Source organism: Bos indicus, chromosome 7 (assembly GCF_029378745.1).
Source record: "Bos indicus isolate NIAB-ARS_2022 breed Sahiwal x Tharparkar chromosome 7, NIAB-ARS_B.indTharparkar_mat_pri_1.0, whole genome shotgun sequence".
Classification (NCBI taxonomy): domain Eukaryota; kingdom Metazoa; phylum Chordata; class Mammalia; order Artiodactyla; family Bovidae; genus Bos; species Bos indicus.
This window is the reverse complement of record NC_091766.1, coordinates 38,623,225-38,648,327: the sequence shown is the minus strand read 5'-3', so window position 1 is coordinate 38,648,327 and position 25,103 is coordinate 38,623,225. Positions and strand designations below refer to the sequence as shown.

The window sequence follows — 25,103 nt, the reverse complement described above, 5'->3', positions numbered from 1 at the left end:
CCCTCTCTGTGAAGGTTGTAGGATGGGGGTGGTGGCGGCTGCAGAGTGGTCCTGCATGTACTCTCCCCCTTCCTTCACCCTGGGCACTGGGTGAACAGGTCGACTGCCCCCAGAGCTGCCCTGCTGGTAGCATGCGGACAAGCAGCTCTGCTGCATTACCCACCCAGGAGTCTGTGCAGTGGTTTTGAAACGCGGTCCCAGGGGTTGACCAGTGGGTGCTCCTTGCCCCCATCTCTGTAGATGGGGCTTGGCCAGGCTGAGATGGACGATGAGGGCTCAGGGCTGCCTCTAGGGGTGTGATGGGGAGGAGAGCATGAGGGGACTGTGGCAGAGGGACATACCCAGCTGGTCAAAATCGGCTGAGGGGGCAGAAGACCCCTGGGCTGAAGACCCTAAAGGAAGAGTTTGGTACCACTTTTTAAGAAAGAGATGGCAGGCCAGCAGTGATAAAGAAGTGGTCTAGAGGAGTGCTTCGTGATAGTATAATTATTTTTAATTGTGTTCTTAAAAAACAAATTAAAAGCGAAAGTCTCCTTTGACTACTATTCCATCCTGGTCTTCTTCCCATCTCTTTGTGAGTTTGATATGCATCCTTCCAGGACATTCCTCTCCTTTCTGTACACTTGTAAGTGCCTAGTGTGTTTGTGGTTTATATGAAGGTATTATGCCATGTTCATTGCTCTGCTTTTTCTTTTTTTTTAACCAAACAATAACATGTCTTGGAGAACTTTCCGTAGCAGGACAGGCTGTACCCAATTCTTTATCTGCTGTGTGGTATTGGAATGCACGTGTTGTGTAACCCCAACCCCACCCCATCCACTTTTCCCAATTTTCAGGCAATATACCATCCTGCAGGGATGGGCTCCTTTGTGTCCATAAGTGAAGGATTCTCTAGGGGCGTTGCTAGAGTCACACACTGTGTGTTTTTAAGTTTTAACAGAAATTCTTGAAATGACCCCCAAAGTAGCCATATCCTCTCCTGAGAGGGCCCAGGCTCCCCAACAGGGGTCCTACAGTATCCAGGCCTTCCTTGGTGTCTGTCCCTGAATCAGACAGAGTGCTGGTGACACCCCAGCAACAATTCCCTGTGTGATCCTTGGACTAGTCACTTGGCCTCCTGCAGCCCTGATGTCATCCACACCAGTCTGTTTTGTTGTGAGGACAAAATGAGATAAAGGATGGAGCAGTTCTAACTTGGGGACCTTGGTAGATGTGAAGTCTTCCTCCTGCAGGGACTGACCTTTACGGAGGCTTTCCTGCCTGGTCCATGATCCCCTTTCTAATGGGATAATCTTGTTGGTCCCTAAGAGTAAGAGGCATCATCTCTGGGAGTGGGGATGGAAGTCTGTAGGAGAGTGGGCTTGGCTTGCAGGGTATTCCAACTTTGGGAAGATACCTGCCTCTCACCTGGTGTCCCCACCTCTCTATCCCAGGGCATGTGGAAGAATGCCGCAAGGGAGACGCTCCAGTCCCTGGGAAGTAGGAGCAAGGTTCTGCAGCTGATCAGGGACGGGACAAAGCTTGCCTCCCTGCCTCCATGTCTGGCCACAGACTGTGACCCTGGTGCTATGTGGTCCCCTGCCCAGCACCCCCACTGCCCTGCTGCCCTGAATTCCTCAATGGGGCTAGATCCGTGGGCTATGGCACTATCTGTCAGCCCACTAGGCCAAGCAGACACAGCAGTGACTAAGACGGACAAAGTTCCTGCTGACATATATCATTCTGTCAGCAAAGTAGAAATAAGTAAACAGGGTCATTACAGAGTGGGCTGAGTGCTGTGAGGGAAGAAAAATGGATAAAATGGTAGAGAACAAAGTTGGGAAGCACGTGGAACTTCTCTGGGGGTCCGGTGGTTAAGACTCTGTGCTCCCAATGCATGGGGCCCGGGTTCAACCCCTGACCAGGGAACTAGATCCCACATGCCACAACTAAGACCTGGTGCAGCCAAAAAGACACACACACACACACACACACACACACACACACACGAAGTTGGGAAGCACTTCATATAGACTATCATAGTCTGTTCGGGTGGCTCTAACAAAAAAAACCAGCAACTGGGGGGCATGTAAACCACAAAAATTTATTTCTCACAGTTCTAGAGGTTGGAAGTCCAAGATCAGGGTGCAAGTGTGGTGGCATTCTGGCAAGGACCTCTTCCAGGTCATAGACAGCCAATTTCTGTGTCCTCGTATGGTGGAAGGGGTCAGGAAGCTGTCTGGGGTCACTGTAAGGGTACTAGGCACTAATCTCACTCATGAGGACTCCATTCTCATGACCTAATCACCTCCCCAAACCCCATCTCCACATACCATCACCTTGGGGATTGGGATTTCAACACATGAATTCAGGGAGACATAAATGTTTAGACCATAGCACAATGTGGCCAGGAAGCCTCTTCTGAGGTGTGTAAGCTAAGACCTTCAGTGAAGAGGGACGTCTATAAGTCTATAAGTTGTAAGTCTTAGAAACTCACTCAGAGTCACGAGCACACACACGAACATCGGCTTGCCTAATGAGGAAGTCTAGGAGTAGATGGGTGAATTTAGGAGTTTGGATCCTTTTCATCAAGAATCGCCATCCATCAGACCTGCTTTCTTGTGCTGGTTTCATTTGCACGCATGTTCTCTCCCTGAATGCCTTTTCTGCAAATCCCTCAAAGGACAGTAGAAAATGACCAGGATTAGGATTCTGATTGGGGTCAGAGGATCATTCCTTAACCACACTCAGTAGCCAAGCCTGGCTCATGAGACGACCCCAACAGCCAAACAAAATGGGCTGAGGGGGCAGAGGGCTAAAGGCCCCAAGAGGAAGCCATGTACTCAACTTCTAGAGTTGTTGTTCAGTCACTCAGTCATATCCAACTCATGCACTGCAGCACGCCAGGCTTCCCTGTCCTTCACCATCTCCCAGAGTTTGCTCAAACTCATATCCATTGAGTCTTTATGCCATCCAACCATCTTGTCCTCTGTCCTCTTCTCCTCCTGCCCTCAATCTTTCCCAGCATCAGGGTCTTTTCCAGTGAGTCAGCCCTTCACATCAGGTGGCCAAAGTATTGGAGCTTCAGCTTCAGCATTAGTCCTCCCAATGAATATTCAGGGTTGATTTCCTTTAGGATTGACTGGTTTGATCTCCTTGCATCCAAGGGACTCTCAAGAGTCTTATCCAACAGTTCAAAAGCATGAATTCTTCAGCACTCAGACTTCTTTATGGTCCAACTTTCACATCCATATATGACTACTGGAAAGTGAAGAGGAACTGAAGAGCCTCTTGATGAAGGTGAAAGAGGAGAGTGAAAATACTGTTTTAAAACTCAACATTCAAAAAACTAAGATCATGGCATCCAACTTCTAGAGAAAGGCCAGCAAACCCCACTCATCTCTCCCAGGAATTTTCAAGGGTAAAAAGTCAGTTACAAGATAGGGGGCAGGTATGGGGACCCCCTGGCAGAGGGTGAAGAACTGGAGTGGGGAAGAGAGCTCAGCCTGTCAAAGGTAGTCACGAGCACGCCTCGCTCCTCCCGGTGCCTTTTCAAGGCTCCTGTGCCCCCCTGTTTCTCTATCACAGACACTGGGATTGAGTCTGGCTTCTGTGCCTGAAGGCTGGGGTTCTCCTTCCTGGGTTCTCCCTGATTCCAGATTATAGGAGGCTAAACAGACATGATGATTAAATGTGATACTTGGCCCTAGACTGAATCCTATATTAGAGGGGGGAAAATGTTATAAGAGACTTTATAAATTGGAATATAGATTGTAGATTAGATAAAAGTATCTGTCAATTTCATGTTGATAACTACTGTGGTAAGTAAGAGAATATCCTTATTCTTCAGAAATACACACTAGAGTTTTGGACATAACTTACCCTCAAAAGTGCTAAAAAAAAAAACCCAAGCACTCACACACACATGGATACACACTCAGAGCAAATGCTAGAACAAACAGGTATATGGATGATCCTTGTACTATTTTTATTTTTGTAACTTTTTACAAATTTGAAACTGCTTTAATAAAAAGTCAAATTAAAGTATGCCAGTGGAAAAAGAGACATGATTCCCTTTATTTGCAGATGATATTGAATATCTATAAAACCCTAAGAGGATCTAGTTAAAAACAAAAACAAATAAAAACAACCCCACCCAGAATTAATAAGAGAACTTGGCTGTATACAAGATAAATATATAACAATCAATCTAACAATCAATCTCAGATTATTCTCCATTATATATTATTATAAGATTTGAATATAGTTCCCTGTGTTATACAGTAAATCTTTGTTGCTTATCTATCTTAAGTAGCTTGTACCTGTTAATCCCATTCTCATAATTTATCTCATAATCTGAAAAAAAAACCAAAAAAAGGAATCACTCTTGGTTTGTGTTCTCTTCATGATAATTCAAGTTATATAGTCATGACTTCCATATGTTTGCTATACCTCCATTAAACTTAAAACAGAATCACCTTCCTGTACACCTGAAACAAATATAATATCAATCAACCATACTTCAATTAAAAAAGAGTGTGTTTCTCCCCAAAAGAATCACAGAATGTTAAAAGGGATCATTGCTTCTCCTCCTGGGCGGGCTCTGGGCTTCCCTGGCTGCCTGGAGACAGGGAAGACCAAACAGCCAAAACAGGTAGGGCCAGAACCTGCCCTTGCCACAACAGCCAGTGTCCTCCTTGAGGCCTTCAGGGAATCCAAAGGAGCCCACTGCCATGTCTACAGAGACATATTTAGTCTCCACTAGCAAAGGAGTTGAGTGACCAGACACTGTACTCAGATTCAGAGACCTAGGAACAGCACAAGGACGCCAGCAGAGGCACAGCTCCCCAGAGGGGTCTGCCCCCACTTCCCTTTCCTCTCTTCTCCCCTTCCTCCCTCCCCCACTTCCTCTGTCCCTCCCTCCCTCTCTCTGGCTGTCTCTGTCTCTTACACTTACACCCTATACTCCCGTGCAATCAGGAAGAGAGGCTCTGACAACAGGAAGTCAAGGGGTACATCCTGAGGCCCCCAAGAACTTCCTGGCACTGACCTTAGTGACAAAGGCAATGCAATTTTTGGGTGGGGGCGGCGCACAGTGTAGACTGGCACACAAGGAAGACACCTTATGGCAGAATAATAATAATAATTATAATAACAATACCATACATCCAGGACAAACCCAGCTGCCCCAAGCCAACTGCACAGTCCAAGTCTCTGGGTAGAGGGAGGGGCTGCCTGTCTGCACCCCCAGGCCTTACTCAGACCAACTACTGGAAGAAGGGCCGGCCCCTCTTCCTGCTCCCTGCTGAGGCCTGGCATGAGGTGGGGAGGCTGGCACTGCCAATGCCGCCCCTCTGCACTGGGCACATCTGCACTGGGGGCTAGGTCCACCTCCCCCTGGTGGCCTGGCAGCGAGGGATGGATGAGCAAACCCGTTAAGGGACCAAGTGGTGGCAGCTGTGGGGGGTCACTCCCCTGAGTCTCCTCTCTACTCCTCCCACCTCTTCCTGCGGGCCTGCCCGTGGCAGGAAGGGGCCAGGGACACTCATGGCACAGACAGGGCATGCAGAGCGGGCCCATGGCATGCTTGGCCCGCCAGGTGCCATGCAGCCAGCCTGGACTGTTGGGTAGCTGTCAGAGGGCAGAGTGGACAGTGGAGTCCGAGGCGCTCCCCTTGGGCTGGGCTGCTGATTCCACTTGTGGTGGAGGCTGCTGGGAGTTGGGTCCTTGGGCAGGCAGCTGCAGAAATTCTGGAAGCACTAGGTCCTCTTTGCGCAGAAGGCCCCTCTGGTCATGGGCTCCACAGCTCTGCACTCGGTTCAGCAGCTCCACCAGGCCTGGGGGTGGTGGCAGAGTCGAGGGGCCCATGGGTGCAGACCTACTTATGCTGGTCCATCACAGACCCACTGTCCTTCCTATGGCCACAGCCTCCCTAAACCCAGCACTAATGCTCCCTTCCTGCCCCCATCCTGGCCCTTCTGGTCCCTCAATCCCAGGGGACCCTGTTCCAACCCAGTGACATCCAGGCCCCTGCCTCAGCTCAAGGCTCTCTGAGGCCACCCTCCCTCAATGGTCCTCAACCATTCTGGTCCCTAGCCGCCACCATTCCCAACATACCTTCAATGTCACAGGTCTGCCGCTTTCCAGTGATACTACTGGGCACTTGGGCCAGCGAGTTCAGGGACGGTGGAGGGAGGTTGGTGGCCTTGTCCTGGATTCTAGGCGGTCCACCCTGTGAGAACGTGGGGTTGGAGCCATAACTAGGAGGGGAGACTGATGGGCAAAAGAGGGCACCCAGCCCCTGGCTCACCTGACTGTGGCAGGGAGGTATGTCATCAGCCTGAGGAATCGTCACACCTGCAGCAGAGGGCACCACAATTCCTGTTTGCCTCTTGCCTGGACCCCCTTCCTATTGGGGCAGAGGTATTCTGGGGGACCAAGCCATGGGGCCAACATCCCTTACCTGGGAGAGTGTCCAAAACCAATCTCTGGGAGGCCACCGAACTCACTAGTTTCTCCAGATCCAGCGGCTGCTTCTCGCCTGGCTGAAGCCACAGGTCAGTAGCCCGCGAGACAGGCAGCCCTCCCCGCTGTGCCCCGGTCCCTCGGCCCCGCGGCTTACCAGGCGTAACACCACCTGCTGCGGGCTCAGGCCGTGCTTTGTGAGGATGGGCTGCAGCGCCTCCTGCAGCCGCTTGGTGGGCTTGGCCGAGATCCGCACCAGGCGCTCCAGCGCCAACACCTCGAGCCTGCGCGGGACCCTAGCGCTGCGGAAGGATGGAGAGGCCGCCGCGCCTCTCCCTCAACCCACCAGGGACTGGCCCGAGAAGGGGTGGAGCCTGAACTGGGCGGTGGGACCGATGGGAGGTGGGGCCTTAGCCTAGGGGGCGGTGTTAGTACAGGGGCCGAACTTGGAAGGACAACAGCAGCCCGAACTGGGACCCCAGTGAGTGCTGGGACCCTCGGCTGAGGTGTGATTACTCGAGGGTGATTCACCACTTACTCGAGGGTGATTCTGTTCTCCAGCCGCACTTCCTGGTCTGCCAGCACGGTGCAGTCCTGATCCAGGACTAGGGCCTTCTGCAGACGCAGAAGGGCAGAGTTTCAGAATTCCTTCTCCTTCCTCCTCCCCCCATCCCAGGTCATTCTCACGTCCTTCCATGACCTAGACTATGGAGGCTCCCTAAGGGTCAGAGGGAAGGGCTGATGGTCGGGTGAGCCATAGAGATTCGGACAGAGTAAGAGACCAGGCTGGATCAGAGCCTAGAGTGGCCCAGACTAGGGAGAAGGGTGGCAAGAATGCTGGAAAGACTTGGAAAAGGCGCAGAGTTATGGGAAACATGGAGGTGAGGTAAGCAGGAAATAGTAATGGGGCTACTTGGTTAAAAGGGCCAGCTTAAGGGCTGGAAGAAACTACCTCTTCCTGAGCCAAGTGGGGATCTGCCCCCTGGACAGCTGCCCTTTGTCCCTCAGGCATGTGAAACTTAACCCGGCCAGCTGGACGAATTTCCTCCCTCACCACCCACCTTTGGTCAGCCACCCAGGCCTTGTCCTTATTTTTTTACACTTGTCCACTTCTCTCTATTCCCACCTACTAAGGACACTTCTTGTTTCCTCACTGCAAAAAAAACAGCTCTTCCCTCCAAGACACCTGTGAGGCCAGAAGGATGTGAAGTATCTTACACAGTGCCTGACATAGTCGGTACATAAAAGCAGTGATAGTGATCACCCGGCGACCTGCACCAGCCGAGGGCTGGGAGGCAGCCTGTCCCAGGGAACAGGCCTGTGCTGTCTGCAGGGACAGGTGGAGTGTGGGTGTGAAGTTATATTTAGCAGACATGAGAACCCATCTGGGTTGTGGAGGCTGCCTGGGAGGCCAAGAGAATGGGCAGAGTTTCTCCCACTGTGGCCCTCACACTCCTGTGCTCCAGGCCTCTGAATGTGCCCAGCACTTCTTAGATCCCCCTGTGCCCGAATGTCCTCCCCCCACAGCTCTGCCAGGCAAACTCATCCTCATCAACCACCACCTGTTCCCTGAAGCCTCCTGGGACCACCCAGAAATGCCTATCTTGCCCCAGAAACTCTCTGGAGAGTCAACTCCTCCTCCGTGATCATATTCTGCTTGGCTCACCTCCCGCCTTTGGACCTGGAGGACCCTGGGTCCCTCTGCTCACTCACCTGGCAGGGCCTTAGGAATGTCTACTGGGTGAATGATATTCTGACAGTTCTCCCTGGGATATAGCATCCTTCCTTTAGCTTCCACCTTATTGGATGGTTTAGTTTAAGTTCAAAGCTATGCTAGTTTGTACCTAAAGGAAAATTTTTCATAGGCTGGATGAAGTTGGGCTTTCCTGGAGGGAGTGAAGGGTCTCCAAATGGCCATTTCAGGAATGGGCAGTCTGAAGTCTGGGGGTGACAGGGAAAAACCCAGCTCCAGCAGTGGAGTCTCTTCATATCGTATTCATATCACAGTCTCTGGATATGAATGAAGATGGAAACCAAGATGGGAATGGGATGGGGACAGGATTTTTGTGGGGTAAGAATAGATATCTGAATTTGAGTGAGGAATTGGTGCTGGATTGATTTGAAGTTGGGCGTGGGGCTGAAGGTTGTAGTGAGGGCTGGAGTCAGGAAGTGGGTAGGAATGGGGGATGGGTTAAAGTTAGAGATGGAATTGGTGTTGGGGTCACAGCTGAGCAGAGACAGGAATGGGGGGGGCCATGGTTCAGGATCAGGAAGGGATTTAGAGTTGGAGACCAGGCCGGGTTCACACCTGCTCATTGCCCACCAGGTAGACCTTGATGTCAGGTAGAGAGAGGCCTCGTTTTTCACAGATGCCTGCCAGCATGTCACGGATGGTGAGGCCGGGTCGGGCCAGGGCCAAGGAGGCTGTGCCATCAGGCAGGTATACGCAGCAGTACTTCCCTGGTCGGCTTTCATTCTCACCTTCTGAGCTCCCAAGGCTCTTCCGGTGGCTCTGATCCAGAGCAGATGTCAAGGGAAGTGATGTGTACACATGCAAGGACACAAAGACAGGTACACAGGTAAGCTCACTGGGGCACACACAGGCACACACATGCCCAAGGGCACACTTGCAGGCAGGCAGGATACATCCTCCTATGGGAATACATGTATACTCACCCAAGCCTATGGGCACCCGAGGGGCTGGTCTACCCACCGACTGCTACACACATGCTCTATACACCTGGTCACCCACACATGCACACACAGGCTGAAGAGTTCACCCATAATATGCATGGGGCCCAAAGCAGTGAGGACAGGAAGAAAGTAAGGAGGCTGAGTTGTTGGCCCTATGGATCAAGTAGGGGATGAAGTGGGGCTAGTGACAGAGAATGATCACGGTGGCCACTCAAAGGGGTAAGAGTCAGTGAACTGGGCCCACACCTCATCTCCCCTAGCAGTTGGCTTACCTCAGATTTGCTGCTGGCAAAGGCAAGGTAGCCCAGGTCCAGACTGGCGGAGGAGTTGAGCGATCCCTGGGACTCACGGCGCAAGGCTGTGTTGGCCGCCCCGCCGGCTAGTTCTAGAGGAGAGGAAGACTGAGCAGGACAGGGTCCCTCTCCTCACCCCTCTGCTGAGGCCTCTCCGCACCCGAGCGGACTCTGCTGGAGCCCTTTTTCAGGGGTCTAACTGTGTTTGGGTTCCGGGAGGCTTCGCTACTGATGCGGGCTTCCCAAATTTCTGGGCTCTAGCGTGGGAACCGAACCACCAGGGGAACGTGGCGGGGTGGGGGTGGGGGTCCACAGGGCCCTGCATTTCGATTTTCACTGACTTAGACTGCAGGACCAGTAGGAGGAAGGGGGTGTTCTCCAGACTTGCCCAGTTTCCTGCCCTCTCTATCTCTGCGGCCCGCTTCTGCCCTCACCCCTGCGGAAGGACTTGCGGAGCGGGCGGCCCTCAGCAGGTGGCAGCTGCCCCAGCTCCTCAACGCCCAGCGGCAGCGACTTCCCGGGCTTCAGCTTCGGCTTCTGCAAGACACACGGAAGGCAATGGCACTGGGCGGGGTGCCAGCCCTCAGGCCGACCGTGAGCGACCCCCGCAGATCTGCACCGGGACACTGCCCCCCACAACAGCGCGTGCGCACCTTTCTCGTGGTGTCGGGGCTGCCGGGGCGCCAGGAGCCAGGTTCCCGCAGGGGGCGACCCTCGGCCTCCGCCAGGAGGCACTCGCGGTACAGAGGGGATTTGACAAAGCGCGCATAGCTGTCGAACTTCATCAAGTTGAAGATCTGCGGAGGCGGCGCCGGGCGGTGAGCTGCAGAGAGCGCTCAGCTAGCCGCCGAGAGCGCTCAGCGAGCCGCCAAGGTTCCAGACCCGGCCCTGGGGCTTGGGTGCATCCCCAACTTTGGAGGCGAGCCCCGAGCCCCTCCTTGCCCCACGCGCCGCCCCCCAGCCCCTCCTTCACAGTAGACTCTCGTCTTCTCTCTGACCCGCGCCCTGCCCCTACCTTTAACCGAGTCCCAGCATCCAGATTTGCTCTCTTCCCCACCCCACCCCCACCATCTCTGCCGCTCAGGCTCCGCCCCTGGATCTGGCCCCGCCTCTGCTCCGCCCAGCTCCCTTCAGAGGCGACGCCCTTTATCCCAGGCCCCGCCCCCTGGGACAGCTCACCTGAAGCTGCTGGGCCCGGAACATGTCCGGTCGCGGTTCTGCCAGCACTTCCTCGCCGAGCCAGGCCTGCCTGTCGATGTTCACGGGGCTCAGCGCCTGGCTGGACAGGAACTCCTGGTAGATGTTACGGGCCTCCTGAGCTAACTGGGGCAGGGACGGACAGGAGGTCAGGGGCATGGCTCAGGGCTTGGTCCCATCTCTCGCAGCCTCAGCTCCCCCTTCACCCCACCTGCTGGGTGTCGCTGGCCGGGATCTGCTGGAAGCGCTCGCAGGCCTTCCAGAAAGTCACATTCTCAGCACTGAACTCCTTCTTCAGGAACTCCTGGGGATGGGGAGAAGGAGGAGGCAGGTGGAGACCCAGAGACCTAGTCAGGGGATGTGGTCAAAGAGATTGGGATAGAAAGAGGGCCCAGAGGCTAAACCAAACAGACAGATGGGATCAGATCCAGAGGCACATAGAGGGAAAAAAGAGGCAGAGAGAAGGAAACTTCCCAGTTCGGAGAAGAGCAATGAGTGCCAAAGAAATGCTGGATGAAGAAGCCGACAGAGGAGTCCAAATCTGGCCAGCCTGAAACCCCAGCCATGCCCTCTCCCATGCCCCCCCGCCCTTCCCCCCATGGTGGCCACTGCCATCCACCCTCCCTATCCCACCCCAGGGCTTACAGTGAAGTAAGCCAGGCCCAGTGGGTCCTGTAGCAGCCGTTCGAAGGACAGGCCCCAGCTGGCCACAGGCTGCTCCTCCGTGGGGAAGGGGCTGCTGGGGCCACTGGGGAGGCTGTGGATGCTGAGGGAGCTGCCTCGGCCCTCGCCCTGGCCCTGGGGCCCAGTCGTGCTGCTCAGCTCTGCAGGGGGATGGACAAGTGCAGGTGAGCCTTTGCGGCCTTCCCCAGCCCCTGGCCCAATCCCATCTCAGGTACTTTCCCTGGAAAGAAAGCAAATGGCAGGGGTATCCCCACCCTTTCTCCACATACACCCCCCTCAACCCCCACCCCCAAATCCAGCCAGGCTTTCTCTATACACTTTGACACTTACCTCCATCAGAGACAGCCAGAACCTACAAGAAACCCAAGGCAGAAAGTCAGAGTAGAGCCCCGGGGGGATTCTCAAGGGACAGTTTGAGGCCCAGCCCCTGGGACCAGAGCTGTGTTCTCATCTGCCTGGAGGGCCACGCTGGGCATCCTCAGCCGGGTCACTGCTTGCTCATGGTTTTGTTCAGGCTGCCCTGGGCTCCCCTTCCATCATGTGCCAACCACCTTGTGTGCTAGGACTTATGCCAGGTACCCTCCAGTCACTCCTGGTAGACTCCCTAGCTCCCATTGGGTGAGCCCGGATGTTGAGCATGGTGGGTAGGAGCATAAAGTTTGAATCTTGTTTCTGTTACTAGCTGTGTGACTTTGGGCAAGTTACTTGTTTGTCTCCATCTGTAAGTGAAGGGGGAGTGATAATAATAGTGACTTACTTCCTGTGCCTGCTGTGAGGGTCAAATCAACTTAATATATTTCCAGCATCTACAACAGGGGCCAGCATGTGGCAAGTGATATATCTATGTTGGCTGTTTTCTTTGAGAAAGGAGAGATTACCTGTGTAATTGATGATCTCCTTATTGTAACTGTTTCTTCTTGGAAACACCCTACCTTGGGCAGGGCATGGGGTTCTATTTTATAGTAGAAAGCAGTGGTTCTCAAATTTTCGTGTGCATTAGAATGATGCAGGGGCACCTCTGGAGCTTCAGGTTCTCCCAGGCAGTGTTGGTGTGGCTGGTTACGAACCTCACCGGGAGTAGCTACAGAGGTCAATCCCGCCCTCTGTGCCCCCTCCCTCACTCCCCACCTTGGGTGCACAATTCTGACTTCTCTGGGAATCCCAACCATTAGTGAAACAGAAAAACCCTCCTTTCAAAATGACTCTTGCAGTGGTTTCCCTTGGTCTTCCTACCTTCCTAGCAGCTCCTCCAGCTTCCTCATTATCTATACATGCAAGGCGGCCTTTACCCTTCTCTGACTCTGTTCTGGGCCCTTTCTCCCTCCCACATCTCCCCAGCTTCAAACACGTATAGCCAACTTCCTGCTGTGACATCTCCACCCAAATGCCCCATAAGCCCTTCCAGCTCAGCCAGTCCCAAATGGAAGCCACTTCCTGCAGCCACCAGCACATGGCTGGGAACCAGCTTCTCTGCGTCTGGTTTTCTTCTCATCACCGGGGTTTGAATGATCCCCGGTTCCTTCCTGCCTTGACCCTGCTGCATTTTCACCAGGTCCTGTCCCAGGAGCTTCCACCACCTGTCCCTTCACTCCATCCCTACTGGAAACACGTGTGCAGATGTCTCCTCCCCAGGAAGCCTCCCCCTGCCCTCCTGGCTGGAATATTCCTCTCTGTCCCCCACTTCTACCTGGGAGCACCAGGGTCACACATCTGTGGGCCAAAGCTGGCCTGCAAACAGGTAGGATGTTATTAATATCAGAATGTTTTTTTTTTACCTTAAAAGGGGTTACCCACATTTAAGAGTCAGGCATTTTACATGACACCCGGTTTCTGCCCCATCTACCCTGAGCTTCTTCCCAACACGGCAACCCTGGCTGTTCCTGAGCAACAACTGGTTCCTCTAGAAGGAGTTCACACTCTCCTCAGAGGACTCTGGGGCCAGTTTGATGCATTTCTGTTACTTACGGAAGAAGGTCCCAGGCAACCTGAGTTCAAATTTGTGCTCTGTGACCTTGGGCAGGATACTTCATCCCTCTGTGCCTGGCATTCTCTGTACATGCTAAGTTGCTTCAGTCGTGTCCAACTCTGTGCGGCCCCATGGACTATAGCCCGCCAGGCTCCTCTGTCCATGGGAGTCTCCAGGCAAGAATGCTGGAGTGGGTTGTCATGCCCTCCTCCAGGGGATCTTCCCAACCCGGGGATTGAACCCTCATGTCTTGTATCTCCTGTGGGGCAGGCGGGCTCTTTACCACTAGTGCCACCAGACGGGGCAAATAATGGTCCTGACTTCAAAGGCTTGCTGTAATTAAAGAAATTAAATATACTTAGAGAGAACTCAGAGCACCACCTGGCACGTGGTAAATATTCAAGGAACATAACTATTATTGTTGTTGCACTAGTGTTGGTGTCTGACCCTGCTTCAGCTTTCAGCTTTGTCAAGCCCTGCTGTAGAGGGAAATGCACAGGTACTGGGTCCGCTGGACCCGGATTCAAATCCTAGCCCTGTCCTTTTCTAGTTTTACCACCTTGGCCCCTCCCTGAGCCTGTCTCCAAGCTGGAGTGTGGGGATAAGACGTTGATGAGGAGGAAGGAAAGCTTGTGCACAGGGAAGCTGGGCGTGGAACCAAGCCATGTGCCCTCGCCTGGGTGCCCCAGCCCTCGCCCAGCCGCCCCAGCCCTCACCCAGCTGCCTCTGGGCTCTCCCATCTGACAGCTTCATCAGAATTCTCCCCTGGGGCTGCGGGACAAACTCCTGAGGGGTGTGAAGGGGACAAGCTGAAGCTCAAGATTCCTTCCAGCTGTTCTTTCCCTTTCCTGGCAGCTGCCCTCATGGGCGGGGCTTCCCAGGTGGCACTAGTGGTAAAGAAATCGCCTACTAGTGCAGGAGACCTAAGAGACACGGGTTCGATCCCTGGGTGGGGAAGATCCCCTGGAGGAGGGCATGGCAACCCACTCCAGTATTCTTGCCTGGAGAATCCCATAGAGGAGCCTGGCACGCTACAGTCCATAGAATAGCAAAGAGTCAGACCCAACTGAAATGACTTAGCACAGACTCTCGCCCTCGTGGACATCTGCCTGCCCTGAGTTCTTCCTCCCCAGGCTGCTCTGTGTCTGTTTCCAGCCTTGGTCACCAGGTCAGGTCTCCAGGAACCAGCCTGACTTTCCCCTCCTCATCCACAGTGGCCATCTGGCCCTTCCTCCTCCCACACCCAACACCCACCACCGTCTCTCTGGCCCGCCCTCCAACCTGGACTCAGCCTCTCCCTGGCTCAGCGCTCTTCACTGCACTCTCCCCTGGTTGGAGGGGTGGGGCAGCGGAGTAGCAGGATGCTCATGGGCAAGCCAGGACCCCAGAGAAGGCAGAGGGACCTGGGCTGGCTTACATTTGTGTTTTGTTTTGTTCTTTACATCTTGTTGGATGGATTGTGTCTTTAGATGGGGCTGGCTCCCTGGTCCTCTTCTGGTCCCACTCCATCTGGGAGGCAGAGCAGTTGCTGGGTTACAGCTGAAGCTCTGCTGGGACCTGACTAATGAACCTCTTCAGCCTCCCCCATGGCCTCCCCCTCACCTCCACCCTCTGCTTTATCAGACTTTTATTTTCCCCACACCCCTTCACACTCCTGCTTCCTGCTTTGCTGTTTCCTCTGCCTGGTATCTGCTCCTGCTCCCGCCTTCAGTCTCTGCCTGATGACATCAGTTATCCCTAAACACCAGCTGCCCTGATCCCCTGTCCAGAGCACGCTGCCTGTTTATGTCTGGACCTCTCCCCTTCCATCCTGTAGCTCCTGGAAGGCAGGCCTGTACTACATGAGAGAATTGGCCTGAACTCCCTCCATAAGAAGCACTAGCCCAAGTGCTCCCGAGCAGCCATGGGGGCCCACACAGCCCTCCTCTGCCCTTGCAGGAGGCACTGGCACCCCTCCATCAGGGATGCTGTGGCTCCGGACCCCCAATCTCTGTGGCCTACAGTTCTTCCTGGCCCTCTCTTGCCCCACTAGATGTTAACCCATAGAGCTGGGGCTGAGACAGGAGGTGGCAGGGAGTGGGGATGGAGTCCAATTCTAGATCCACCATTCCAGAACAAGTCACTTCCCTTCTCTGGGCCTCAGTTGCCCCCTTGGTAGTCTGGCCTCAGCACTCGCATCCTCCAGGGTTGCCAGGAAGGGATGTGGTGGGTGTGCAGCCAGGAGAGTGGCTGCTGCTGCTACTCAGGGCTCTGACCTGTCCAGGCTCCTGGGCCTGGGGAAGTTGTGCTGCGCCAGGCTGGCCTTGCCCCACCCTGGCCTGCCTGAGGAGAAGTGGTGAGTGAATGGGAGAAAAGGGGAAGAAGGGATGAGGAAGGGTGTGGTGGTAGTGGCGCCCCTGGCCCATGGTGTGGCCCCAGTTTGCCATAGTTCTTTCCTTGGAAATGGGCACTGGGGGAGTCGCTGGTGTCTGAAAATACCCAGGTAAGAGTGGCCCAGGGTTTCCTGTGCTCTCTCCGACAGCAATGGCACACAGCCACGTTCTCCCTCCATCCTCACCTGGGGTGGTAGGTATTATGGCTTCTGTTTTACAAATGAAACCCAAAGAAACTACACAGCTAGGGAGCACCCGAGTTGAAATTAGGGCCCCAGTGGGCCTGCCTCAGGAGCTTGAGGTCTCTCCTCCACAGAGTTTCCTCCCTGCATGCACAGGAGACATACCAGAGAGACGCGAGGCCCAGGGCCTCTCAGCCTCTGGGGCATAGCTGGGCAAGGTTGATTGGGGTACAGAGCTCAGGGGCTCCTGGATGAACTCTGCCCTCTGGAGGGGGTCAGACTTCAAAAGGAAGGCTGATTTACTGAGCAACTTCTGAACCAGGCCCTCTATACCATCATCTCATTTCATCCTGGCTTGGGGTGACTAGGCCCCAAGATCCTATCTGGGAAGACCCACGGCTGCCCGGCTCTGCAGCCTGAGTCAGCCCTTGGAGCTGACCCCTAGCCCTGAGCTGGATTCCAAGGTGAAGTGGGTTCTGCCTTGCAGGTCTTCCCCAGCAGGAAGACTGGGTGCCCTGAGAGTGACAAGACTCAGTAACTCCAGGCTTTAGGCTCGCCAGCCCTCAGGCCTTGTTCCTGTTTCCCCGAGTCTAGGCGTTTCCCCAAGCTACTCCCTGCTCTGGCTGCACATCCTTTCAGGACACCTTCCGCACCAACAATGCATGAAGCGACTGGAAAAGTTGGTTCTCCTTCCCAGGTCTACCTCAAGCTTTCTGTCTTCCGGACCCACGCTCTTAGCCAAGCCTGCATTTTATCCCAGCATTTGTGCTTGTGCCTTCTGTGCTTTGCCAGACCAGGAGCTGTTTGAAGGCAGGGGCTAGGGCAATGGGCCTGGGTCCTGATGCCTGGGACAGGGCCAGCACTGAGCAGGCCCTAAGGAGGGGTTGTTGAATGAATGTGTGAGTGAACAAATGAAGCAGCAGCTGGGACCGTGTGAAGGCCTCTCTGGGAGGGGGCTGGGAGCCATCTCTAAGTGACAGGTTGCATTGCAACCGCCTGACAAGCTGAGTGGCAGAAAGACGAGGCTGACAATTGAAGCTGCCTCAGCAGGGAATGACAGGTGGGGGTGGCGGCAAGGGGAGATAGGGGCGGACCGAGCCAGGCAATTCCGGGAGGCGGAGGAGTCCTGGCATCGAGTCAGATCGGCCAGGTTCACAGGCAGGTCCCTCTACCTGCCAGCTGCTTTTAGCACGTCATGTCCTCCTCTGAACCTCCCTCAGGAAGTAACTCATGGAAGGAGGCTGACAGCTGGACCACATCTGTGGATATCTGAATCTGATGCCTGCCTGTCCCTCTCCATTTCAGCTGAGCATGGCTGCAGAAGCCTGCCTAAGGGCCAGTGAGTGGCTGATCTGTGACCCTTGGGGTGCCAAGAGGTAGCACAGAGTCAGGATGGAGTTGGGGAAGGGCAAAGATAAACCTGAGTGTGAAAGTTTCTGAGAGGACCTGGGGTGTCCATGGACTTAAAGAAGCTATGGGTTGACATGCGATGGGCAGAAGCTGGGTGTCTCAGCCCCCTGGCTGCCCTGTAATTCTGGGCACTGCTCAGAAGCATCAAATCAGCTACCTCTGGGGTGGGTATGGGAGTGGGCATGTTCCTCCTTGGCATGGATGGCCTGGGAGGCGTGAGCCAAGCCCCATGCCTCCAGGGAGTGCGAGGCCACTGCGTGCTCAAACTTTCAAAGTTAGGTTGATGGTAGATAGTGAGGTGGGGGACTGGACCTGGAGGGGTTTGCCTCTCTCCTGCCCAACAAAGAGATGCTGGAGGAAGAGGTGTGGAGACAGGTCTTAGGAATTAATAGGAGGAGTAGGGGTGGGAGGTTGCTCAGCTTCTTGGTGAGGCAGGAGATCCTTGAAGAGGCGCTGAGAATGAGGAGGGGCATTGGGCTGACATTTAATGGAGACTCCCCAGTGGGTCAAGGACCTCAGATTCATTATTCCACTTGATCATCTCAAGTGGAGGAAGGTCTGTCTCTGAGGGTCTGTCCCTAGTCAAGGACAACAGAGCTGAGATGAGATGAGAACCCAGGTCTCTGTAGACAGTTCTAGGCTGGGTCTGGGTCAGAGACTAGGACACTGTCTGGACTTTCTGGAGTTTTTAGGAAGAGCTGGGTCTCTGCCAAGTGGGCTGGTGTCCAGGGGAAGAGACGAGAAGCCCAGCACAGCCCGTCCCATCTGCTGAATGAATAAAGAAGCTGCCTCTCCAAGGGCATCTCTACCTGGACGCCAAGCCACCAGAGGATTTAAGAGGTGGGGCGGTGGCAATAGCCAGGGCCATCCCAGGGCTCAGCTCCCCCCACCCTTCCTAGAAGCCCAGGAATAGAACAGACAGGAGCTGCAGACCCCTAGCCTGATCCTGCTGACCCACGCCAGGCTGTTGAAGGACTGCTAGCTGTGGCAGGAAGCCTCTGGAGCAGGTCTCCGTGGAGGGTGGTGACCCCATAGGAGCTGCCCCTCATCATGGCATCAGGATACCAGGTGAGGGAGGGGACTGAGGCTAAGTGAGGCATGGGGGTTCAGGGCCTCATGGGGGTATACAGGGGGCAAAGGGCATGCCAAGTCTTCCTGTGCCTGTAGGAAGCCGGCAGCCCCAGATGGTGCCTAAGTAGCAGGTGAGAGAGCAGTGGGGACTGGGCCAGAAGCCTATGGCTACTCTCCTGTGGTCTCATCCCCAAGGTGGCCCCAGGTCCCCATCAGAGCCATCTGGAAGGTCCTGGGATGAGGGCACTAGGTTCCACCACCTGCTGCTGTCTGTCCACAACTTCTCTAGCCCAGCCCTGCCGGGTGTGCCTGTTGGGCTCCACCCTGGGTGTGCCTACCCCCCCCCTTGGGCCTGGCCCAGAGCCCACACTCACCATGCGTCCGTTGGGGACACCCAGGTGCTTGGGCTTCCCTGGCATGCCGCTGCTCTTCACGGGTCCCCGCCGCGTGGGGCGCCCACCATGGGGACTGCGGGCAGCTCCGGCCAGAGCTTGCACGATGACGGGCAGATGACAGAGAGAACCCAGGTCTGCTCCTGCAGGCCCTCACATCCTGAAACACCAGCTCACTACCTCTTTTCTCTGCCACAGGAAGTGTCTCTATAGAAACCGAACCACAGAAAGAAGCAAGGTCTAAGAGAGCGAATGTTTCTTCCTACACACACACACACACACACACACACACACACACATGCAGGCGCGCGCACACATTCACGCGCACACACACATGCCGCCAACGCACCCTTGGCAATGCCCCACGCAGGCACCAGCATACAGCAGAGGCCTCTGTGTGCCCAGAGAGGAGCTCAGCCCAGTCTGGCCCATCTGGGGAGTTCCAAGAGCACGTCTGGGCACGCAGAAGTACATGTTCACACACTTGGGTACCCTTGTACAAGCTGCAGGGGCTCCCGTGTACACCAGGACATATGTACTGTGATCTGAGTGTCCATGTGCGTTCTTCACTTAGCACACACCTATCCCACCTGCTATGTCCTGGACGTGTGCACATTCAGCGCCTTTCCCCCTGGCAGTTGTATATGTACAGTTGCCACCTCTGTCCTGAGACATCTCCAGGCTGTCCTTCCCGGGCCTGTTCCTGTGTGTGCAGAGAAACGGCTGCATTGCAGGCATGGTCACGCACACACAGACCCTTCAGGTGTGTGGCGCAGAAACTCACAGGTTCTCCTTCATCAGGAATATCTGGGCGTTCGGTCATGTGAATGCACAGTCCCTTGTGCACAGTCACACATGTGCACAGGCACCTGTGAATTCAGGCACCCCAGTGACAGACACATACAATCAGGTATGCACACACTCACCCGCCTGGGCAGGGAACAGGTCAGGTTCCCAAAGATGCCTGTGCATTCAAGTCACGTGAGAGTCCCACCTTCACGTAGTATTGTCGACTGAAGAAGGGCACCCTGCCTCCACAGCCTGGCCCAGTCCCAGATGAACTCAGGCCCTTCAGAGTCTTCAGTTGGCCTCTTTTTTATATGTGCATGTATCCAGCATGGGACTTGTATTTTACCTCAGTGTGGGCTTACTTAAGACTTCCCTGGTGGCTCATCAGTAAAGAATCTGCCTGCAATGCAGGACACCGCCTGCAATACAGGAGATGCAGCTACAATCCCTGGGTCAGAAAGGCCCCCTGGGGAAGGAAATGGTAACCCACTCCAGTATACTTTCCTAGGAAATCCCATGGACAGAGGAGTCTGGTAGGTTGCAGTCCATGGGGTTGCAAGAGTTGGACATAACTTAGTGACAAAACCACCACCATGGGTTTACCTGGGGCTTCTGTGGTGGCTCATTGGTAAAGAATCTGCCTGCAATGCAGGAGATGCAGGTTCTAGCCTTGGCTTGGGAAGATCCCCTGGAGGAGGGCATGGCAACTCACTCCAGTATTTTTGCCTGGAGAATCCCATTGACAGAGGAGCCTGGCGGGCTACAGTCCATGGAGTTGTAAAGAGTCAGACACGACTGAGCAACTGAGCACGTACACACACATGGGCTTATTTAGAGCTCTCAAGTCACTTGCCACTCCAGTTTGGTCCCCTCTTTCTACAAGGATAAGGTGACACCCCATCTTTCATATTATACCCTCTACTCCATTGCACCCTTCTAGGGCCATGGCCTGAAAACTTCAAAGGCAGAAACCAAGTGACTCTTCACGACAAATTTATGTCCTCTTCTTTGGCACACAGCTACACTTGAGTTTCCCAGGCTCCCTCACAGTCAGGTGTGGCCATGCGCTAACTAGTTCCCATCAACTGAGTGTGAATGGAGTGGAGTGTGCCAAGGCTTTTAAGTCCTATGTGTCTTCCACATTCTTTCCTTTCTCTTTAGCTGACTGTACACAGAAGATGATGAAGCCCTAGGGGCTTGTGGAACCACAGGAAGGCAGGGGCCTTGGTCTACACATTGGTGTAAGAAAGCAAGCCACCAGTCAACCAGGAACACCAGCTTTGGACTGTTCAGAGAGAGAGAGAGACCAACTTCCTCGAGCTGTTATACACATGGGGTGTATTTGCTATAGTAGCTAGCATTATCCTAGTTAATACACCTCTTTGCCCAGTTCTAACTCACTTCTTTCTAGACGGCTTGCTCTAGAAAGGCCACCAGATTGTTGTTGCTCAGTCACTAAGTTGTGTCCAACTCTTTGCAACCCCATTGGACTGTAGCACGCCAGGCTTCCCTGTCCTTCACTATCTCCTGGAGTTTGTTCAATGCTCAATCTCATGTCTATTGAGTCGATGATGCTATCCAACCATCTCATCCTCTGTTGCCCCCATCTCCTCCTGCCTTCAGTAAGTCATACTTGGTGTGTGTGTTGGAAGTTGCATTTGGAGCATTGTCAACGGTAATCTTAAGGTCTGTGACAGTGTCAATATATCTGTGACAGGGGGTGGTAAGGTGTGTGATGTAAGTGGCAGCCACCTGCCTGTCTGCTGTGCAATGGATCTGGGCCTAGCTTCATAAGGCTTTAAAATTTACAAAGTCCACCAAAGAAAAATACCAATACAGTATACTAACGCATATATATGGAATTTAGAAAGATGGTAACAATAACCCTGTATACGAGACAGCAAAAGAGACACTGGCATATAGAACAGTCTTTTGGACTCTGTGGGAGAGGGAGAGGGTGGGATGATTTGGGAGAATGGCATTGAAACATGTAAAATATCATATATGAAATGAGTCACCAGTCCAGGTTTGATGCACGATACTGGATGCTTGGGGCTGGTGCACTGGGACGACCCAGAGGGATGCTATGGGGAAGGAGGAGGGAGGAGGGTTCAGGATGGGGAACACATGTATACCTGTGGCGGATTCATGTTGATATATGGCAAAACCAATACAATATTGTAAAGTTAAAAAATAAAATAAAATTGAATTAAAAAAATTTACAAAGTCTTCCCCCAACATGACCTCCTTCGATCCTCACAAACTTCTTGTGAATGATGCTCATTGAATAATTTTACAGTCAGGAAACTAAGATTCAGAAGTGAGTTTCTGGGCTTCTCTGGTGGTCTAGTGATTAAGAATCCACCTGCCAATGCAGGGGATGTGGGTTTGATCCCTGGTCCAGGAAGACCCCACATGTTAAGCAACTAAGCCCATGCACCACAATTACTGAGCCCACATACAGCAACTGCTGAAGCCCGAGTGCCCTAGAGCCTGAGTAACAAGGGAAGCCACTGAAATGAGAAGCCAATGGTTTGCAACAAAGAGTAGCGCCTGCTCAACACAACTAGAGAAAGCCTGCATGCAGCAAGGTTACACATCAGGTTAGAGCTCTGCTGAGCTGTGGATATGTGCGCTTGAGGCACTAGGAGCTGGCCCTGGGCCACCACTGGTCCAGATTCCAACAGCTCATCTTCTTCCCTGCAAAGACGTAAGCATCCAGGTTCTGCCTGGAACCCCCACCTCCCCTTAAGCACATCTCCCCCTTGCTGCTGCAGAGATGTGTCTTCCTACCACTCCACAATGGATGCCAGTTTTGCCCCAGGAACCTCCAGCCAACCCTGGGACTTCCCATCTCTCAGCCCCTGTTTAGTTTTCTCCCCTCCATAATTGTGGTGATACTTCGATGTCACAAAACACAGTTCTCAACTTTTCTTTCCCTGTCTTCCCACAGGGGATTTGTTACTGATATCTAGTTTACCTGCAGACTTCTGCTCCCCCTTCCCTGTGGAAACCTCCCTGGCTCAGGCTCCCCATCTCTTATCTGGTCATAACACCTTACCTCACCTGTAACCTCCCTCCAGTATCTCTCGCTGTAGCCAAGGAAACCCCATGATTGGTCACCCCCATGCTTAAAACCATCCCATTGCCTTCTACTCCATAGCTGGAATTAAAGGCTCTTTGAGTTCTGGCCTCAGCCATACTCTTCCCCTACCACTCCTCAGCCATTCCAAACTGTTTGTAATTCCTTTTGCTTTCAGGGATCTTTCCTGGTCTTTGCATTTCCTGTTCTCTTTGCTAAGGATGCCTTTCTGGTAAACTCTGACTCATTCGTCAGGGTCTCTTTCCAGATTCTAGACCAAATATCCATTCTTTTACCAATTATTTATTAATCACCTTCTGTGTACCAAGCACTTTTCTAGATGCTAAGGATTCAGTAGTGACAACAGCTGATAAAAACCCCAACCCTCATCGAAGTCTAAGTGTGTGCATATGTCCTTGTTTGCATGTGTGTGCTGTGCTTAGTCGCTTGGTAACGTCTGACTGTTTAAATAGATATGGATATTTCTTCAGGAGCGCATACTTCTCAGAAGAGGACTTTTGTTGTATATTCGTCTGATGTCGTTGTTGTTTAGTTGCTAAGTCATGTCTGACTTTTGTGCCACCACATGGACTGTTGCCCCCCAGGCTCCTCTGTCCATGGGATTTCCCAGTCGAGAATACTGGAGTTGGTTGACATTTCCTTCTCCAAAGGATCTTTCTGACCCAGGGATTGAACCCGCATCTCCTGCATTGGCAGGCGGATTCTTTACCACTGAGCCACCAGAGAAACCCCATATAATTTTAAAAAGATGTCTTACTACTTAATCCCGAAGAAGTTCATTCATTCAAAAAGGCAACTTTTGGGGACTTCCCTGGTGGTCCTGATCTCGGTGAGGCAGCAGTGAGTGGTGGCATGAAGTGAGATCTAAATTCCCTACCCAGTAATTGAACCTGGGTATCCTGGATGAGAACCAGAAATCTTAACTGCCAGACCAGCAAGGGCTAGAAGCTATTTTTCCCTGGATCTTTGCCCCCAGTGAAAAATGCACTTATCACAAAGGCAGAAACTGTAAATGCAAGTACAGAGTTTATTACTGGAGACATAGCACAACAAGAAGTGGGAGAGCAAACAGAGAAATGCTTTGTTAAGATAGAAGCAAGGCAGAGATACAGACTGGAGAGAAAGGGTGTGGGCATCCCCATTAGTGAAGAGGAACACAACAAACAGGTGGATAAGTCATTTATATAGGGCAGTTCTTCCAGGTCTTTGTCTTCCTTCCAGCCAATTATCTGGTTTCTTTTTTCACACCTAGCCTCCCCTGGGATACTCCCCTGGGTGTTGCTGCTGCTAAGTCGCTTCAGTCGTATCTGACTCTGTGCGACCCCAGAGACGGCAGCCCACTAGGCTCCCCCGTCCCTGGGATTCCCCAGGCAAGAACACTGGAGTGGGTTGCCATTTCCTTCTCCAATGCATGAAAATGAAAAGTGAAAGTGAAGTCACTCAGTCATGTCCGACTCTTTGCGACCCCATGGACTGAAGCCTACCAGGCTCCTCCGCCCATGGGATTTTCCAGGCAAGATAAGAGTACTGGAGTGGGGTGCCATTGCACCCTTCAGCCAAGATGGATCTCTAAGTGAAGACTTCTGAGAGGAGCAAGACTCACTATGGCCTGGCATTATCCCCTGATTTTTGACCACAAGGAGCCTTTCTGCGCAGGTGTAACATCTCCCTTGTCCCAAAAGAGGAGGGAATGGAGATCCCTTAATCCTTTACTCTAACAGGATTTTGTTCCTCTTTGTCCTTGCCATGACTGTTACCTTAGGTGTTTACAAGAGGAAAGCACTGGTTATTTACCCTGTTTCTGCTGTTACTTCCATTTTGGAGGGCAAACAGGAGGCTGGTTATAAATGCCTTAACTGGAGTCCACCTATCTCTTGTCTCAAGAAGTGCTAACAATTGTTAGTACCCAGCCTGAAGCCCACTTCTTCATGCCCTATGAAATACAAACAGGAAATCAGTTGTAAATGTCTAACCTGGAGCCCATCTATCTCCTACATTGGTCCAGTGGCTAAGACTCTGTCCTCTTAATGTAGGGGGCCAGGGTTCCATCCCTGGTCAGGGAACTAGATCCTACCAGCTAATAGTTCACAGTTCAGTTCAGTCACTCAATCATGTCCGACTCTGCGACCCCATGAACCCCAGCACGCCAGGCCTCTCTGTCCATCACCAGCTCCCAGAGTCCACCCAAACCCATGTCCATTGAGTCGGTGATGCCATCCAACCATCTCATCCTCTGTCGTCCCCTTGTTCTCCTGCCCTCAATCTTTCCCAGCATCAGGGTCTTTTCAAATGAGTCAGCTGTTAGCATAAGGTGGCCAAAGTATTGGAGTTTCAGCTTTAGCATCCATCCTTCCAATGAATATTCAGGACTGATTTCCTTTAGGATGGACTGGTTGGATCTCCTTGCAGTCCAAGGGATTCTCTAGAGTCTTCTCCAACTTCACAGTTCAAAAGCATCAATTCTTTGGTGCTCAGCTTTCCTTATAGTCCAACTCTCACATGCATA

General features: G+C 53.1%; 1 protein-coding gene across 7 annotated transcripts; it reads right to left on the bottom strand.

The window, feature by feature from the left end:
* Positions 1-2,063: 2,063 nt before the first annotated feature.
* Positions 2,064-18,918, bottom strand: RGS14 (regulator of G protein signaling 14). Of its 7 annotated transcripts, XM_070793327.1 has the most exons (16): positions 18,688-18,918; positions 13,278-13,611; positions 11,643-11,664; positions 11,274-11,452; positions 10,840-10,932; positions 10,611-10,754; positions 10,085-10,228; positions 9,866-9,968; positions 9,411-9,523; positions 8,753-8,956; positions 6,983-7,059; positions 6,602-6,728; positions 6,443-6,524; positions 6,290-6,360; positions 6,097-6,211; positions 2,064-3,269 (listed from the first exon to the last, which is right to left on the bottom strand). In XM_070793327.1, exons 2-16 carry the CDS (start codon positions 13,440-13,442, stop codon positions 3,238-3,240), a joined length of 1,671 nt encoding a protein of 556 aa, XP_070649428.1. In that variant the 5' UTR covers positions 13,443-13,611; positions 18,688-18,918; the 3' UTR covers positions 2,064-3,237. The 7 variants fall into 7 exon arrangements, with proteins under 7 accessions (XP_070649428.1, XP_070649429.1, XP_070649427.1 ...); XM_070793328.1 differs by lacking the exon at positions 18,688-18,918 and having other exon boundaries at positions 6,290-6,336; positions 13,278-13,585; XM_070793326.1 differs by lacking the exons at positions 2,064-3,269; positions 13,278-13,611 and adding an exon at positions 3,945-5,816 and having other exon boundaries at positions 18,688-18,912.
* Positions 18,919-25,103: the final 6,185 nt, after the last annotated feature.

Bases quoted from the DNA above. Each gene is read 5' to 3' on its own strand.
- RGS14 (XM_070793330.1), bottom strand. From the start codon at position 13,442: ATGGACAGAGGAGCCTGGCGGGCTATAGTCCATGGGGCCGCACAGAGT. The intron at 6,525-6,601 runs GTAAGCCGCGGG...CTGTGGCTTCAG, and splicing joins AGCAGGTGGTGTTACGCCTG to CCAGGCGAGAAGCAGCCGCT. The intron at 6,361-6,442 runs GTAAGGGATGTT...AGAGGCAAACAG, and splicing joins GGTTTTGGACACTCTCCCAG to GAATTGTGGTGCCCTCTGCT.